General features: G+C 37.6%; 1 protein-coding gene, 1 long non-coding RNA gene and 1 other non-coding gene across 3 annotated transcripts in view; 2 read left to right on the forward strand and 1 right to left on the reverse strand.

Moving 5' to 3' along the window:
• calcrl2 (calcitonin receptor-like 2) overlaps nt 1–3474 on the forward strand; it is a 35159-nt gene extending 31685 nt beyond the window's left edge. The window contains exon 13 of the mRNA XM_067591411.1: nt 93–3474. Within this exon, the coding sequence (XP_067447512.1) occupies nt 93–389 (297 nt within the window). The 3' untranslated portion in view covers nt 390–3474. The remainder of the gene's footprint in view (nt 1–92) is intronic.
• A 520-nt stretch (nt 3475–3994) lies between these two features.
• LOC137184079 (uncharacterized) lies at nt 3995–15728 on the forward strand. The gene is made up of 4 exons (XR_010928615.1): nt 3995–4576; nt 6400–6430; nt 14191–14328; nt 14867–15728. It is a non-coding gene; the product is annotated as an uncharacterized lncRNA (long non-coding RNA).
• Nucleotides 4030–4101, reverse strand: trnaq-uug (transfer RNA glutamine (anticodon UUG)). The gene has a single exon. It is a non-coding gene; the product is annotated as a tRNA-Gln (tRNA).
• Nucleotides 15729–16963: the final 1235 nt, after the last annotated feature.

Below are 16963 nucleotides of genomic sequence, written 5' to 3' on the forward strand. Positions count from 1 at the left end.
TTAGGTCATTTATCATAACCTAGATAATGTAAACTCTTGAGTTTCATGCAAGATACCAGATTTTACTTCCGACTATCTTTGTTGTTGTCCAGGCCCAAACAGCATTGCAGAGGAAATGGGCTCAGTGGAAGTCTGCCTGGGGTAAGACTGGCTGGGGAGAAACACCCATCGCTAACAACCACTTTAACTACCACACCAACTCCTCCATTACCGAAACTAGCCGCGCCACCATCAGCTTAGAGCAACCCGGTGCGCCTTTTGAACAAGAGGATAACAGCCACTTCCTGTCCAATGTGCAGCAAGACGCCAACGGGCAGCAAAAGAACAGCAAGACATGCACCAACGGGGAGGTGGACATACTGAACAAGTCGGAGACCACTTACATCTGAGAGCAGCGAGGTGATGCTTGTGGTGCCGAACACACACGCACACACTCACTTACACACAGACACAGATGTCTAAAGAGAGATTACAGGTGAATTCAATAAAGTTTCACTGATTGGGAAGCGTATAAAATTTCTGAAGAGCACTTAAAAAACCTATGATGTTCACACACATTTTACAGCAACAGCTCCACTTTATGGACTCATATGAACCGATGAGAGAAATATCATTTATATCATGGTGTCATTCTGTAATCCTAGTATAATAATGGATTTTGTGTACATGTGTTCTGTTGCTGGAATGAAGTCCATTATGTATTTCAGTTATTGTTTGTTTTCCTAGTTTTTAATCATGTATTTCCTGTAAGTATAGAGAGAGGTGCAAATCTCAAACCTGCCATTTTGATATCCCAGAGGCAGAGGTGTGTGTTTGTGTAATCTGCCTTATGAATGCTTTACCTGAGCACCACTGTGACCAATGAATGTCATAGCCTACTGATGTGATCACACATGTTCTTTTACATGCTTTTATCTAAGAAAGATCATACAATCATCACTGGCCCTTGGAAAGCCAGCTTCCCCATTTAAGCTGTTTTTCCGAGAATGAAAACCACACTGAGAGAATCATTGCATTAGCAGGATGAAACACCACAAAAGTGACACAATCATGGTTCCCATTCACTTCAGATTTCCTGATGACATGTAACAGAAATAGTATTTACTCTCAGTCAGAGGAAAGGTTTGATTTTGTACTAATCTGCCCTACAAAGGCAAAGTAACTACATATTGGGTGAAAATTATGTGACCAGAATAGGACTTCTGGAGACTCACAAACTTAGCTCACAAACAAAAACAACAACAAATTGCTGTAACTACACTCAGGTTTGGTCATCTGTGGGCTCACCCTTACTGCACTCTCTGTCACAGAGAGCTAACTCTCAAACTAGACAGCTAAGCAAGAGAGCTAACTACATCAAGTTAAAGCTAGCTGGTGAGCAAGCCATGACGAGGGTTAACTATGCTGAAAGTAAATTCACTTAATTTATTTTTCCAAGCTGTTATCGGTAATTAAAAATGATCAATTTTAATGACTTCGCATCTGGTAATATAGTTTGTCATTCCATATAACTAAATGAGGAGGTAGCTGAATCCAGTTTTGATGTAAAAAACAAACAAACAAACAAACAAACAAAACTCCAGCTAAAGTCCTGCTATGGACAGTAGCTGTCATCTTATCTTTCAACTCAAGTGGAATTCATATGATTAAGTGAGGTTAAGTTACCTTTAAATGACATGTTTAAATGTGTTAAACTGTAAATCAATTCACCATATTGGTTTCAATATAAATATACATAGTAGATGGAGAGACAGACGCCTACTAAACAGAGATACAATTATTATTGTATGAGAACTATGGACTAAATAATCAAAAATAAGGTTAATTTTCTTGAATAAAGTAGTTAAAATGGACAACTGACAAGAAGGAATCATTTTTTTATAGGTTCCTACATTGTCCCCATGAATTTGTGAGGTATTTTCAAAAGCAGACATTTAGGTATTATATAGGTTGTATGATTTCTTTTAAAGTAAAACCAATCCTAAAAAGGCCACATTCTTTTGTAACACCGTTTCCAGCCAACTTGAAAACTTTAAATTGTTTTTGTAAACTTAACTGTTTCTGTAGATGCCTTTATAGGGCAGTAATGTTGAAAACAGAATTTATATTTCAATTCTGTTAATGTTAATAATGTTAATGTTAAGTTCACTGAACAAAAGAAACACATTATCCCCACATTATGATAGTAAAGAGAAACTTTATTAAAGTTTATGGTCACTGTGTTTGCTACACACATTTAGTTATAAGTTTACTTTTATGACATATTAACAGACCTCATGTAGTATGAGGGCAAAGGGCTTTTGACTTTTATGGTCCATGAGAGCAGTTTAGTCAGCTGAGTAGGAGATAAAACAGTGGCAATTTGTATGTTATAATGACATATCTCCATAATGTATAACATCCTGGCTACATAAAAGCTTAACATGCATTTGAAGGAGTCTGCTTCTACTTTTGAGCTTCCTCTAAGTCCAGCTGATTTACTTCTTGGAGTTAAATTGTGAGAATATGTTGCTCATGTTTTTTCTTCTCCTGGTGCAATTTACCACCATTATTGCTTTTATGACATTAATTTTATTGCAATATGACAGGAAATCTTAATCTAATATGAAGCTCTGATAAACTGAAAACTGAGGATGAAAATATAGGGGAGACCCATTTAGAATTCCATTGTATAATGTTTCTGTGACAAATACAGTATAGGACAGAACAAGCCTGTGCCACGTTAGTGTATAAATGGTCTGAAATAAATATTTTTTTCTATCTCTTTCTAACTTCAGTCAGCATGGGAAGGAGACAGTTGTAAGAACTGGCATGTCTTTATTATAATAGTGTTCCTAATGCTTCTTAATGTTCTGTGTTGTTATTATTGTGGATGTTAAAATTCTAAAATATTATTTCTAATGGACTGTATTATTGTTGCAATATGTTTGTTTTTTTTTTCAAATGCACAAATATAATTTACTGCCACTCTATGGAGAAATTATTGAACGTATTTTCCATTGCTTATGTAACGTGCTGTATGCACACTGGCATGCTTCAGTGCCAGCACCTTTTCAAGTTTCCATTGGAATACTGAGCAAGTCTTCTGTTTGAAAGTGAGCTGGTAGCAAATATGTGTCCTTCAAGGATGCACCCACACACAACATACTGGTAATACAAGTGTTCCAGTGTGCATACAGGCTACACTGATGCATGGGGAATAAAACACAAAAGAGGTGAGAAAACACAGAATGTGAGAAGGCTCTGTTAAAGAGCCGTGGTTCTCAACTGATTCTGCACAGGGACCTGACCCCTGTACACTTGTGCCAATGCTGCCCAGTAGAGAAAACAGCTGTCATGGACATATTTGTAAAGAAATCTGAGAAACATTCCAATAAAACATCAAAAGAAATGTTCAATTCAAGCATATTACTGTATATATATTTTTAATAATGACTGCCATCCACGAGTGGAAATAAAGTTGTTTGAAATAAACCTGTGATGTTCAGTGTGAGTTGTATTTCATACAGAAATGTATTTAATCTGTGCTACAGTATGATTATTATTAGTATTACTAGTTACTTTGCAGATAGATTTTCATCATTCAGTTTAGATCAATTTACCAAACTAACCAACAGTAATATAGGGTTCTACTGGAGTTTTTACATTGTGTTATTGCTACTTCTACATACAGTATTTATGGGACCAGAAAGGGCAGGGGCTTCCTAAAGCTTTTTCAGGGTCCTGAATTTGGCAAAACTACATGGAATTCAGCCATCATTAATGTTGTTCATTTCACCTGCTTTCCTGCCTTGGCTTGTCAAACTGCCTGCTATGAAATCTATTAAAGGTATATTGTAATTATTTAGGGAACTCCTTTTTAAACCAGAAGACATTTGGGCAACATGTGAAGAAAACTGTTTGGCGAGGCACAAATAAATAAACTCTACCACTGTGCCGTCGCTTTGTATTAGCGATTGCTGTTCGTATGCACATGCAAACCTGCACAGTACGCTGCTGCTACACTATTTCACATGGAGGAAAAGGATGAGGTCCCACCGAGATTTGAACTCGGATCGCTGGATTCAAAGTCCAGAGTGCTAACCATTACACCATGGGACCAGATGGTACCGCCATGTTGGCTTGTTTATCTATAAAGCTGAAAAAATCCTGAGCTAGCTTTTGTCAGCGTTATAAAATTGTGTACGGCAATTGTCTACATCGTAAAATTGTAAACCGCTATAATTTCCGATTTCTTGAGCTGTAGTTCAACGACACAGTTACCGTTACAAAACACTGACAATGACGTTAGCCGGCTTTAGCTAATATGTGCAACGGTTAGTCTCCGTAAACCTGTTATTAGCTCGTTGGGTGTGTTGTTGAGTCTGTAGGCATAAAACCCTCTTTAACTAATTCCTACCTAGCTCATAGATACCGAAGCTTAAATTAGCTCTATGTTGAGGGTAATGTATGTTAATGTATCCGGTACTTAATCGCCGAAACGCCACGTTTTTCGAGCACAACGACGGAACGCCCCGGTGACCTGATGTGGTTTGGACCACTTGCTTCTTTATGCTTCACTTGCATCTTTATGCTTGTAAGTATTTTACAAGTTCAAAAAAGCAGAAGAGAAATATATTATGGAGGGAAATACCTCATCTTTGCTCTTGTATTTACACTTATATTCTTGAATCTGAACAACTAACACTGTAACCTTAACAAAGATAACAATAATAATAGTCAAGTAAGTTAAAACTAAAATAAAGTAAAAGGGTCAATAAAAATAGAGAAGAAGAAATGTAGAGGAATAAGAACGGGAGACAGACAGAAGAAAGCGTATTATATCTCTGTCTACATTATGTCATAATTTTACCCACTGTGGATCAGGCCATGGCCACGTGGGGGCAGCAGAGGATCAATGTATGTATGTATGCGTGTGTTTGTATGTATCTGTCTATCTGTGTTGTGTCTTTTTATAATTTCAACAAAACTAATGCACTTTATTTGGGTTGTATAGTGAAGTCAATGACAGTGTCATGTTTCCTGTCCTGATGTATCTCAAGGTACAATTACATGTTCTTATATTTTACTCAGACTATGTCTATACGCTCACAAATGTTGATTACCTCTATATGGCTCCGCTGTTATTTATGCCACATTTTTTCCTTTATGGGGATGGTTAAAGTTTTATCCGATTTATTCCACAATACATTCAGATTACCACAGTCGCTGAATTTCTGCGTTACAGGCAAAGAAGTGTGATTGTTTTTGCCCCTGCTGTGCAGATGTGGATAATTACAGAGTGCGGTGGCTCAGCCTCTCTCTCTCTCTGTCTTTATGGCTGTAAGCCTGCTCCATACAGCTCCATCCACCCATAGCTTAACAGAGAGGTGCTGTGAGGATACGTTAACCTGATGTACCACAGCTTAGTCTATACTAACAGCTTTATGGACACACACTCAGCTCTGTCATCACAATCCCTAACACGTGAGCAGACCACTCCCACTTGGCCCAGCGCTCCTTTAGCCCCATTAAAGACCAGTACACACACACACACACACACACATACACACACACACACACACACACACACATAACAGATCATGGTCACTTCTGGGGGCATTACATAGACTTACATTAATTTCCTGGAGACTTACCCCAACCCTGACCATAACCACTACTTGCCTAACCGTAACCCTAACTTTAACCACTGACCCAAAAATTAGCTTTTTCCAAATTGGGGACACGGTTTTTGTCCTATATTGGACAAGCCGTCCCCAATTAACTGGTCTTAAGTCTGAAATTTGTCCCCAAAAGTAGCCTGTGACAGACCACTCTCACACACACAAACACACACATTTGACTATCTAAGGACTGGTGGTAAATCAATGTGTTGCTAGACTTTGGATGCAGGAATGTGACTTAAATCAATCCAGGGAGATGTAAGGCTGTCTGATTGTACAGAATGTCACTGTTGGGTTAACCTATACCCCATATGCTGGAAGTATAAGTCAACCACACAAAGAAATGTATTGTATGACTAGGCTATTTGTTTTCAGTCTCCCAGCATGAGAGAGAACACCTATGTGATTTACAATTTCACACAGTGATCCAAAACAACCAATCCCCTTTAAAAACATGCCAACAGCAAATCATTTTACCTGCAATAAAAGATATAAAATGATTCAAGTCACTACAAGTCTATACATATATATATATATAGTAAAAGTGTATTATCATATGGCTCGGATAGAATTATGAAAGGCCACAAGGAAAGCAATTACAGTCTCTAAGAACAGTGTTGAAATTTGAATATGGCCTTGTAGCAGCAGGCTATGGCAGCCAGACTTGATAGATAAAATAGATGAAACATTTTCTTACTTAAATAACCTGATTCCCAACATTCCGTGTCCCTGACAGATGGTGTGAGGCTTCAAAGAGGGCAAAATTGGTGAGTACAAGTGTGAATATAACCTATAGATACACATCATGCATGCTGTACAGACTTAGTCACACATCCACACACAGGAGTAAATCGGTCTAACCCCCCTTGCCCCCTCTGCCCCCCACACCCCCACCCCCACCCCCCTCCTGTAATCCCAGTCTGTCTAATTTGGGCTAAATCCTATTTTAGTGATAATCTCAATTTTTGCCTAATAGGAGTTGATTAACAACCAGACCCCAGATAAGATTGTGTTGCATGCCACATTAGGATACAAAAGAAAGTTAATAATGTCTTATTATCACTTGATCCCTTATTTCATTTTATATTCAGTAAATCCATCTGGTTTTCTGTTCACATTTTTCTTCATTTGCAATACACTTGATACTCACTATATATGAAACTGTATATGGCATTTATTTTTCTGCATCACATATCATAGATAGGCCTGTAGCCAGATAGATAATTTGGTACAAACTCCCTTGAAGTACTGTGGATCTTTGGCTTCACCTGTTGAATTTAACTTGAAATGTGATATAGTGCAATAAAGTTGGCGATAACACTTAATATCTGGAGTCTCTGTCCGCACCCTTTACGCCCACTGGTCCGCAGGTTTTCGGTCAATCAAGTGGTGAGGCATTTCTGTATTGGCTCAGGGTCGCTGCTACACTGTCTCAAACCTGACAGACTAAGACTCAAGCATCCTGCGGGTCAATGGGTCACAGGGAGTCAGTGGATTTCCCTTTAGTCCAGTTTCAGATTATGTTGACTTGAAACATTTTATCTGTCAGTGGAACAAGTGAGAGGACTCCTCTCACCCTGAGGAGAGCCAAAGGAATCAGTTACAAATAAGTCAGGTTACCTTTTAAAAAATAATAATAGTAACTTTATTGATATCTACAGATTTGATCACCAGATTACTTTGGATTAGATGGGATGACACATTCTTGTGCAGATATTTGTTGCAGCAGCAAATAATATCTACAGCAAAGAATAAAATGAATCAAGATGGATAAATGCAACTGACAGTTATCACATTAGAACATATTTAGTAAAATTACTTGAGTGTAAATAATATAAAAGTGGGTGAGTTTAGAACATACTGTATACAGTATAAAATAACAGCAGCAGAAAACTGAAAAGTTACAGTATTAACAGTATAACATTGAATGAAGCATATGGTGTTAGTAAAACAATTATAAGATAAAATAGCAATCCAAAGACATACGCAATGTATAAGAACCCTTTTCTCTCTTTGGTTTAATAGAGACTGAAGCATCAGCATTTCAGGCCTATGTGCAGCAGCTAGAGCTTGAAATCATGCCTAAAAAGTCATGCCAGTCATTTTCAATATCCTTTTAATCCTAGACTGGAACATTAAGATAATAGCATGAGCCTCATCAGTATTGCTTGAGACAATTACAGTAAAAAAAGGAATGGAGGAAGGCAACAAAAGTAATGTGATTTTCCATAGTAAATATATGATAAGATGTGACAACCATAAATGGTTTTAAAGGCTTGTTAAATGTATTATGGTGATCCTTTCAGCCCATTTTCTTCTTAAAACATTTGGATTCCTGAAATTATGTTCACTGAAACTGGTTTATATTTAAGACCCCATGAGGTTTTTCAGCTACTTGATTGTCCGAATGGTAGTTGATTTACCAGCGTTAATCAGTGTTACAATAAACTTTATTCCAACAGTTTTGCTACAATGTCAGTGGGTAGAAACAGTAATCATGTTGTTTGATGCTAATAATATTTTGCATCAAACAACATGATTAATCACTTTGACTATCTCGGTTTTCTCTCTCATTACTTTATCCTATCAATTAGTTGATCATGGCTTCAGATGTGTGTTGTTTGGGCTACAACCATTACGTTTATCATGATGTTACACACAGTTACAAAATTCTTTAAGATTTCCAATGTTATTGCAAGTATAGTTTCCATGAAACAATACAAAGCAAGCAGTCAGACTGAAAACAGCCTTGCCTTGAAACAATGATTCACGAGTCTGAAGGCTTATAATACTATGACACAAGATTTTATATCCTTGGAAAGTTATCATGTTGGCATTTAGTTTACTAATACAATACTAATCACAGTAACTAAGTAGCTTAGGCCGATGGGAATATCAGTAGTTTTGCAGGTATTTGTCATAAACTAAATTATTGGAAAAAAACATCAGTAGATGTAGGGATATTTCACTGAACTAGTGAAAACTTTGGCCATCTGGTTGCACTACAGGAAAGGTCAGGTGATCACCAAAGTCTGTAGGATTCTCTGCGGACCATGAATATCTGTAGAAAAAATCATGACAATCCATCTAATAGTTGAAATATTTTAGCCTGAACCAAAGAGTGACAACCGGCAGAACAAAATTTCCATACCTCTAGGCTTAAAATGTAAATTTAAGATTATGCGTTGGTTCCATGATGTGTTGGGTATGATTCTGGCCTGGTAATAGATATTAGATGTTGGTTCACAGTCATCTCATCTACTAATGATATGACAGAGGTTTCCACCGTGGTACAGCTAATGTGTGTAAAATCTACAATGAGACGGGTTTTCAGTAGACTCTGTTTATAGATGAAGGATTCTTTTTTTTTTTTTTTTTGGATTAATTATTTATTTAAAGGCAGTAGAGTATCTGAGAGTTTTCCTCCCTTTGAATGGTTGCAGGGGGTCACACACCCTGCCTTAAGGAGCAGCCAACCTCAAAGAAACCTCATTACTGTGTGTTTCAGTGGAAATTTAATGTCTCATGATGGTCTAAATGCTGCTCCAGATACTTTTCCACCCCAACAGGAAACACTGACTTCTTGTAATTTTGGGGGAATAAAAATAGAAAATCTTTAATCTTGGTTGAAATCCTGACATTAATCAGGGGCTTTTAGTCACCACAGACTTGCAGTGAAGTGTGTGGCCACAAGGAAGTCTTAAAGTGCTAAAACGAGACGATTAACACGTAATGTTCTTCTGACCTTTCCTAACCTGGCATGGATTACAGCCCAAGACTTTCTAAGCCAATCAGACAAGACAAGACAAGGGTAGAAGCCTCTGAGACAGTTTTGAGATGTTGTGACCCAAATTATTACAACTGGAACTAGTAAAATAGAAATCATTGTAAATGTTTGGAAAGATTTATTAGATCATGACTCAAGATTAACATTATTTTGTCAAGCTACTATTCCCAAGGTTAAGAATGAACTTTTACGTTTTGAGAGAGGAGTTTCTTCAGGTGAAGTGATCCAGTGATTCTGCGTAGTTTAGTAGTGAAGGGACCTGCATCATTTTGGTTTTAGGTTGGCCAAAAATAATTAGTGGTTTTTATGTATTGTTAAACTCTCAACCGTCAAGCAGATGTAAAATTCAAGATATAAAACTTCATCACTGAAGTTAAAGTATAGCATAAAGACTTGAAACAGCTAGTCTGTCCAAAGACAACAAAAAAATGACTACCACCACCTGAAGCTCACTTATTAACACATTTGATCTAGTTTATTTAATCTGCACAGAAACCAAAATGTAAAACAGCAATTTGTGGTTTTACAGGGAGGTACGTGCAGGAGCTTTCTTTAGCTTTGTCTTTATGCTTACTGAAGCTAATCATCTGCTGGCTCTAGCTTCATGTTTAGCATACAGACATGAGAGTGGTAACAATCTTCTCATTAATTCTTGGCAGGAAAGTGAATAAGCATATTTCCCACAATATTCAACTGATCCTTTAAAGTCCCTTTCCACTCAAAAATATGTTTTTCTGCTTGTTCCTACAGTTGGATGTTTGAGCCTCACTGTGCAGAATGATGTACGTGCAGAGTTTGTTTTCACATTCATCTGCTGAAAGTGGAAAGTTTATCTGTGGTCACTGAAAATCAGATTTTAAGGGGCAGGCCTATGAGCATGATTTGTGACATTATGACTGAAGGCAGATTTGTGACATCATGACTAATTTGGAGCCAATCGTGGTCCAATATTCAAGTTACACGAGTGTGATGTGGAAACTTGAAGCCTCCAGTATACACTGAGAATGAAACTTTACAGTGAAGTAGGAGACATCTTGTGTCTTGCAGTTCAACTTCTGAAATGAAAAATATTTGCATATTCATAGATTCTGGACTTTTTAATGAGAGAGAAGGACATTTTAAGGATTTTAATGTGGTAATTATACTTTTCTTGTGAAAAAAACGTAAGAGACACACATCATTATTGTTCCAAGCAAAGTATTTTACATGTCTTAATACATGTCGGGAGGGGATCATGAAGTATTCTGTCTTTGTGTCCATTGTGCGTCAAGCTTCAGCCAATGCAATAGCAGCAGTATTGCCATAAGGCTTGTAGCCAGATAGATATTTTAACTCCCTTTAAATACTATGGATCTTTATCTTCACCCATTGAGTTTAACTTGAAATGTGATATAGTACAGTAAAGTTGGGAATAACGCTTAATATCTGGACTCTCTGCAGGTTTTCTTCATTTTTTAAGTCCAGTTGGTTATTTTCACAGATGAAATCCGAAAAAAGTGTAATGTACTTCAACACACCACAGCCTCACTGTTGAAATCAGCAGGCAATAGTATTTACAGTAGTATACACTGGTGATGGTGTGGCTACAAGGGAGGGAAAGGCAACATTGATTGGCTTCCCTTTCCCAGAAGGTCATGGTGGCTTTCTGAAACAATTGTCATCTGTTCACAAGTTAACCGCTGTGATATCCATCACTAATCTCATCTGTGCTGTCCTTTTGTAACCATCTCCCATGTGACCAAACCCTGCACTCATCATGTATTGTGGTATACCTTACAACAATGGTAAAATCGACATTATCTACTTAACTGTAGATCCACTTCTTCCAGTTGTGAGAATTTCTTGAATTATCTTTAATTTGATTATGTTTTTTTGTTTTTTTTGCCTTAGTTGCTTTCTCTTATGTCTCTGATTTATTTGTCAGACAGTCTTGCTGTTCCCTCTTCATACCCAGACACACACACACACACACACTCAGTTTTTGCTTACAGTATAAGCCTGTCTGTGGGAGTTCTCCTCGGTACAGTATGCAGTCTGTGGGTTTTATCAGAGGCGTCCCACCTGGAGGGAGTCTGGGAGCAAAAACACAGCTTCAGACAGATTTAGAGCTCTTTCTGCTCCGCAGGAATGAATGAGCAGTGTTTGTGTTGCATGGTGTTTGAATAGTGCTCTTTTTGGAGCGAGCCTCCCATTGGTAAGTGGCTCCTGGAGTGTGAGGATGCATAATGATGCTGGTGGATAAAAGTCTTGCATCTGTAAAATGTCAACACACAAAACTAACAAAAAACTAGCAGGACAGACACTGATTTGAGTGTATTCATTTAATGATATTCAATCAAAAGTTGGTGTTAAATTGTCTCTGTCCCCCAACACAAAATGTTCACTTTCCCAACAATGTACTCAGTCAATTGTAAAATTTTCTCTGCAGAATATCAGCTTTTAATGGAGTAAGAGAAATGACAAAAAGCCATAAAAGCATATTTTTTAAAAAACACTGTTGGATTCAAATATGTTCTCTGTCCGTGGGTCATTACTCTTCTCATGTGAGCTATTTCTCTCACTAACTTTTGTTTCCTGGCTTTTTAGCACCTAATTTAATGCTGCAAAAATAGGGCACCTAAGAAATTAAGGCCACAACAAATGAAAACACTGCTCCAGGCATATATATATATACATATATATATAGTTATATATAGTTAAATATGGTTATATATAGTTATATAGTTATATAATTTTATATATATAGTTATTTATTTATTTATATTCACTGGGTGGATGAAACAGCCATGTGTTTTGCAGCTGTCTGTTACAGAACTGCGTGTCTTCTTAAAATATTGTTCGGGTACCAGAATAGGTCACAGGCCTGTTTCTGTGCCTGGTACAGTATGTGACTCCGATTAAATTTAGTCAGGCTGACTGAGATTGAAACTAAATTTAAAACAGGTAGCTCATAAAAACCTCACCTTGTTAGGGACATTTATTATTCTTTACATATGGTTAGAATTTAATGTTTATAAATTATGTGTGTATTACACTTATAAATCTAATTCAATTATTTTGTATAAGTACACGTGGTTACAATTTATTGTAATTAATTTAATGACTTATATTATGGCATACTACAATGACTGTACTTATACAGATGTTATAAAATAACAGTTCATAAAACTAACCTTATGGATTATTGCATATAGTTACATATACAAAGCTTTTCATGAATGATAGTGGAGAGCATTTTGATGTGGGACTTGCAGGTAGATATTTATGCATTTCATATTTACTATGGGACAATATTTTGTATCAGAGCTTCACCTGGATGTCAAACATTACAAATTAGACAATGTAAAAGAAATACTTTGACACTGAACATGGATACTGAAATCTTCTTTCTGGTCTCTGCCCTCATTTTCTGTCCCTTTCCCCTGTCTGCTATCAAATAACAAATCTTTCAAAGTTTCCCACAGTATTTTTTAAATTCCTCTTGTAGGTGCTCTGTGGCATAATGTGCTACAGGAGACATGTACAGAGCTTACATAATGACATCAATTATGCTGATTTCTACCTTTGTTGCATATTGTCCTCTCTCTCTTATCAGACTCTTTAATAATGTATGATCTGTTCACTTCAGTTCATTAACTCAACATAAAGAAAAAAGAGGCCATTGTTTATAACCATGATCAGCATTTAATATTAACTCTGGATCACTGGCTGGTGAAATTGTAAACCTGAAGCCTAAATCTCCACAAGCTAAGATGGATTTCTTTTCAGTAAACCACAGTGTGAGTTATTGTATCCACTGCAACGTATTCATTAAAACACGAGAATTAATCTATAATTTGTTAAGTTTATTATATCATTATTGTTGCACATTATGCAGCCAAATCCAGAGCAAAATCATGGCTGTAATTGTTGTGATTAAATTGATATTTGCGTGAATGTTTTGGGGCCCAAGAAGAATTTTTCCCGTTGACAATTCATAATATTATTTTCTGAGTGTCACAACCTGCCAAAAATTATTGTGTATTCTCTCAATTTAAGCAATCAGGTACAATTAAAATTAAACAGACTCAAAGGCCAGAATAGTATATTATTTTTATGCCATGCATGTGTACGGCTGTCAGCTGGCTCAGCCAGAGAAGAAGTCTAATATTCTTCCTCTACAGTCCCAAAAATGTAGAAGAAGCTTTTTGGCATATGTGCCCAGTATGTGCCAACTTTCACTGGAATGAATGGGGCGACATCTTAGAGCACAGTATCTGTCTCTAAACACATCCATACTTTTGGTCCTGCTCCACTCATGGTTCCTGAAGATGATGTCATTAATCGACTAACTCAAGAGAGTCATGGGAAATGCAAGGATATTGAGTGAGCCATTATCTAAAAATAATAATTTCAGCAAAAGTTATATATGCTTCCTTTGAATTTTAAATCAAAGAGCACCCTGCAAAACAATCTAATGCATTTATTACTTTTAATTTTAACTTATATAACTAATTTGCCAGGTTCTTATATGCTACATGATCAGTAACTGCAGATCTGATATGTATTAAGTTAACATTAACATTAAGTTAATATATATATAGATGTTAGAGTTTCATTCAACACTTTATTTATTATTTACCTGCCAGCACACATTATTTTGTGTGCTGGCAGGTGTTAATTTCAGACCCCAATTTTAAGCACCTAATAATGCTACTCTAAAAAACCACTGCAACCTTCTATTCTATATATTGTCTATAGCAGAAAAAGTAACAAGATGAGACAGTTGGAACAAAAGAGAGCAGAGATACAGGACACTAGTGTGACAGCAAGCAGCCATGCAGGAACCAAGGACAGTCCTGGGACAAATTAAACACGGTGATGAAAGGATTATTTATTGTGAGTTCTTGTGAAATGTTGTATTTCCATTATCATGTTTTTATTAGATTAGTAGCTGAAACGTCCTTGTAGTCCCCTCAGTGATATTGCACCAATGTCTGAGTAGAAATGCAGTGGCCATTATTGCTTATAATTAGTCTTCTCAGGATAACACATTACAATTTTGTAGTGCTTGTAGTACTTTTCCTCTTAACTGTCTGTGATTTTTTTAAATGTTGTCTATAACAGGGCACACCGTGTCTGTGTCCAACTGTGACTGAAGTTCAGACAGTCAGACTTAGCCAAGATAAACTCTTAAGCAACAATGCAGCAATCAAAAAACACAAAATGTTTGATAACTCAAGGTAACAGTAATGAAATTGTCTGAGTCAAACTGGATTGACAGTAGTTATGACCACCACAAGATCAAAATTAAGTAAATAGCTTAATCTTTGAGTATCATGTTAATTATCATACATAAGAGTTTATAGGATTCATGGGCAGTGGTGTGTTGTTCCACCACAACTCAATTGATTATTTTTTGTATTGCTTTACACAGGGTGGCTCTCACCACAGCCAGGCAGGCGTGAAGCAAGGACACTGAGTGACTAGATCACATGTGACAGAATTGCTGTGAAGAGACTTTGCATGTGAAACACTGTGGAGGGAGAGAAAGGCAGGAGGGCGAGATGATGCAAGGAACAACAAAGAACAAGGAGAAGAGGAGAATATCTGGAAACACTGAGGGAAAAGGCCAGTCACTGCCCAGGGGGACTGAGGGAAAAAGAGGGGGGTGGTTGTATGTGTGCGTGATTGCACATATACAGTTCTGTATATGAAGACACATATAGAGTGTGGTCTTCAGCAGGGCCAGCCCTGACTATGTTGGTGCCCTAGGTGATATTTTAGATTGGAGCCCCCAAAAAGTGCAACAATAGTTCCTCCGGTCCTAGAACTTCAAAAATGAATTCACACTAAAATAGCATGCAACAATGGTACCTCCAGCCCAGACAGAATCCTCCCAGTCCTCCTGACAAAAAGGCAAGGGGGTTTCAAGGTGCCATTCAATCAAGTGTTTGGCGGCGTGGCATGGCCTGAGGTAGCACATGAAGTTTGGTGGCTGTCAGGCGAAAACTGACCAACCAGTAAGGCTTTGAAAATCAAACCAGATGAAAACCCATTTAAGTCAATGGGGAAAAAGAGAGGAAAAACATCAAGAAGGGAGAACAAGTGTGTGTTTCCAAAAGCTGTAAAGAAGCAAGCACACCTGTTGGTAAGAAAAAAACAAAAGAAAAACAGGTCCCACTCATTTGGTGCCCCCTCCCTTATTTGGCGCTCTAGGCAACCGCCTGTGTGGCCTATGCCACGGGCCGCCCCTGGTCTTCAGTAAGAAAGCATGAGAATCAGAGGGGATAAGAAAACAGGAGAGTGACCAGCAGGTGGAGAGTTGGTGTGAAAAATAATCATTAGATGTGGGTCACCATGTGACCACATCCTGCCCACGGAATAAGAGAGAGTGAGAGAGGTGTCAAACTGAGATCAAGAAAGATTATAAGAGTGGGGCTGAGAAGGGGGCAGGGGTCCAAAGGTGCTAATCTGAGGCTGTGTGTGTTACATAAACACTGTCCCTGCCTTTCTGCCAGGTTGAAGTCAGGTTGCAGGATTCAATCGGAGCATGTGAGGTCACAGTCACAACCAGGCCACTGTGTACAGCCAAGGAAAGACACAGCAGGAGGAGACACCAATAATATACATGGTACATTGCGGTGCTCTTAATAACAAGGGTTCACCATAGGGCTGAAAAATGAAAATGACGTTTTGGGCTTGTTGCCTCATAGCAGAACCCTTTTTGTGGTGGAGTGATCACATGGTAAAACAACATAAGTATGTAGGAACTGATCCAGATCAACAGGAGAACATACACTGGGTAGCAGATTGGGTTTCTTGACTTGTGTTGGGGCCATGGGTAATAAACTGTCCATATTTTGGTGATTTATTGTCAAAACTGTGACAAATGTTTTTCATTTACCTGTTTGCCAAGACAAAGAAGATGTTGAGATTATGAAAATTTTCAATATGACTAAAGTCTTCATAATATTGTTGACAATAATGAGGAGAGAAAAGTGGAATTTGGCAATAAACAAACTTAAGAGTCGACAGTCATGCTAGCAGTTCTTTGAGGCGTTTCTTAAGCACAGTGCTACAAACAAAATGCTAACGTCAGCATGTTAGTGTAACACACTCACAATGACAATGCTAGCATGCAGATATTTAGCTGGTAATATTTATCATGGTCGCCTCATAGCATGCTAACATATGCTAATTTGCACTAATTAGTACAGTTGAGGCAGCTGGGAATATAATTAGGTTTGCAGGTAGCCTATTGGGCCATAAACCATATTGGACAAATTAAAAATTTGACCTGATGATTGTGCTAGGTGGGACATTAAGCTGTTACAATTAATCCCTAAGGGGACATTGTCTGTATAAAATTTCACGGTAATCAGAAGTTGTTGAGACATTTCACACAAAACCACATGTTAACCTCCTGATGACGCTAAGGTCAATGGATGATCAAAGTCATTAGGATACATCCACTCAGAACAAATAAAGGCTTTACAAAATTTCATGACCATCCAATAAGTAGATGCTGAGA

The sequence above is a fragment of the Thunnus thynnus genome, chromosome 6 (genome assembly GCF_963924715.1).
Source record: "Thunnus thynnus chromosome 6, fThuThy2.1, whole genome shotgun sequence".
Classification (NCBI taxonomy): domain Eukaryota; kingdom Metazoa; phylum Chordata; class Actinopteri; order Scombriformes; family Scombridae; genus Thunnus; species Thunnus thynnus.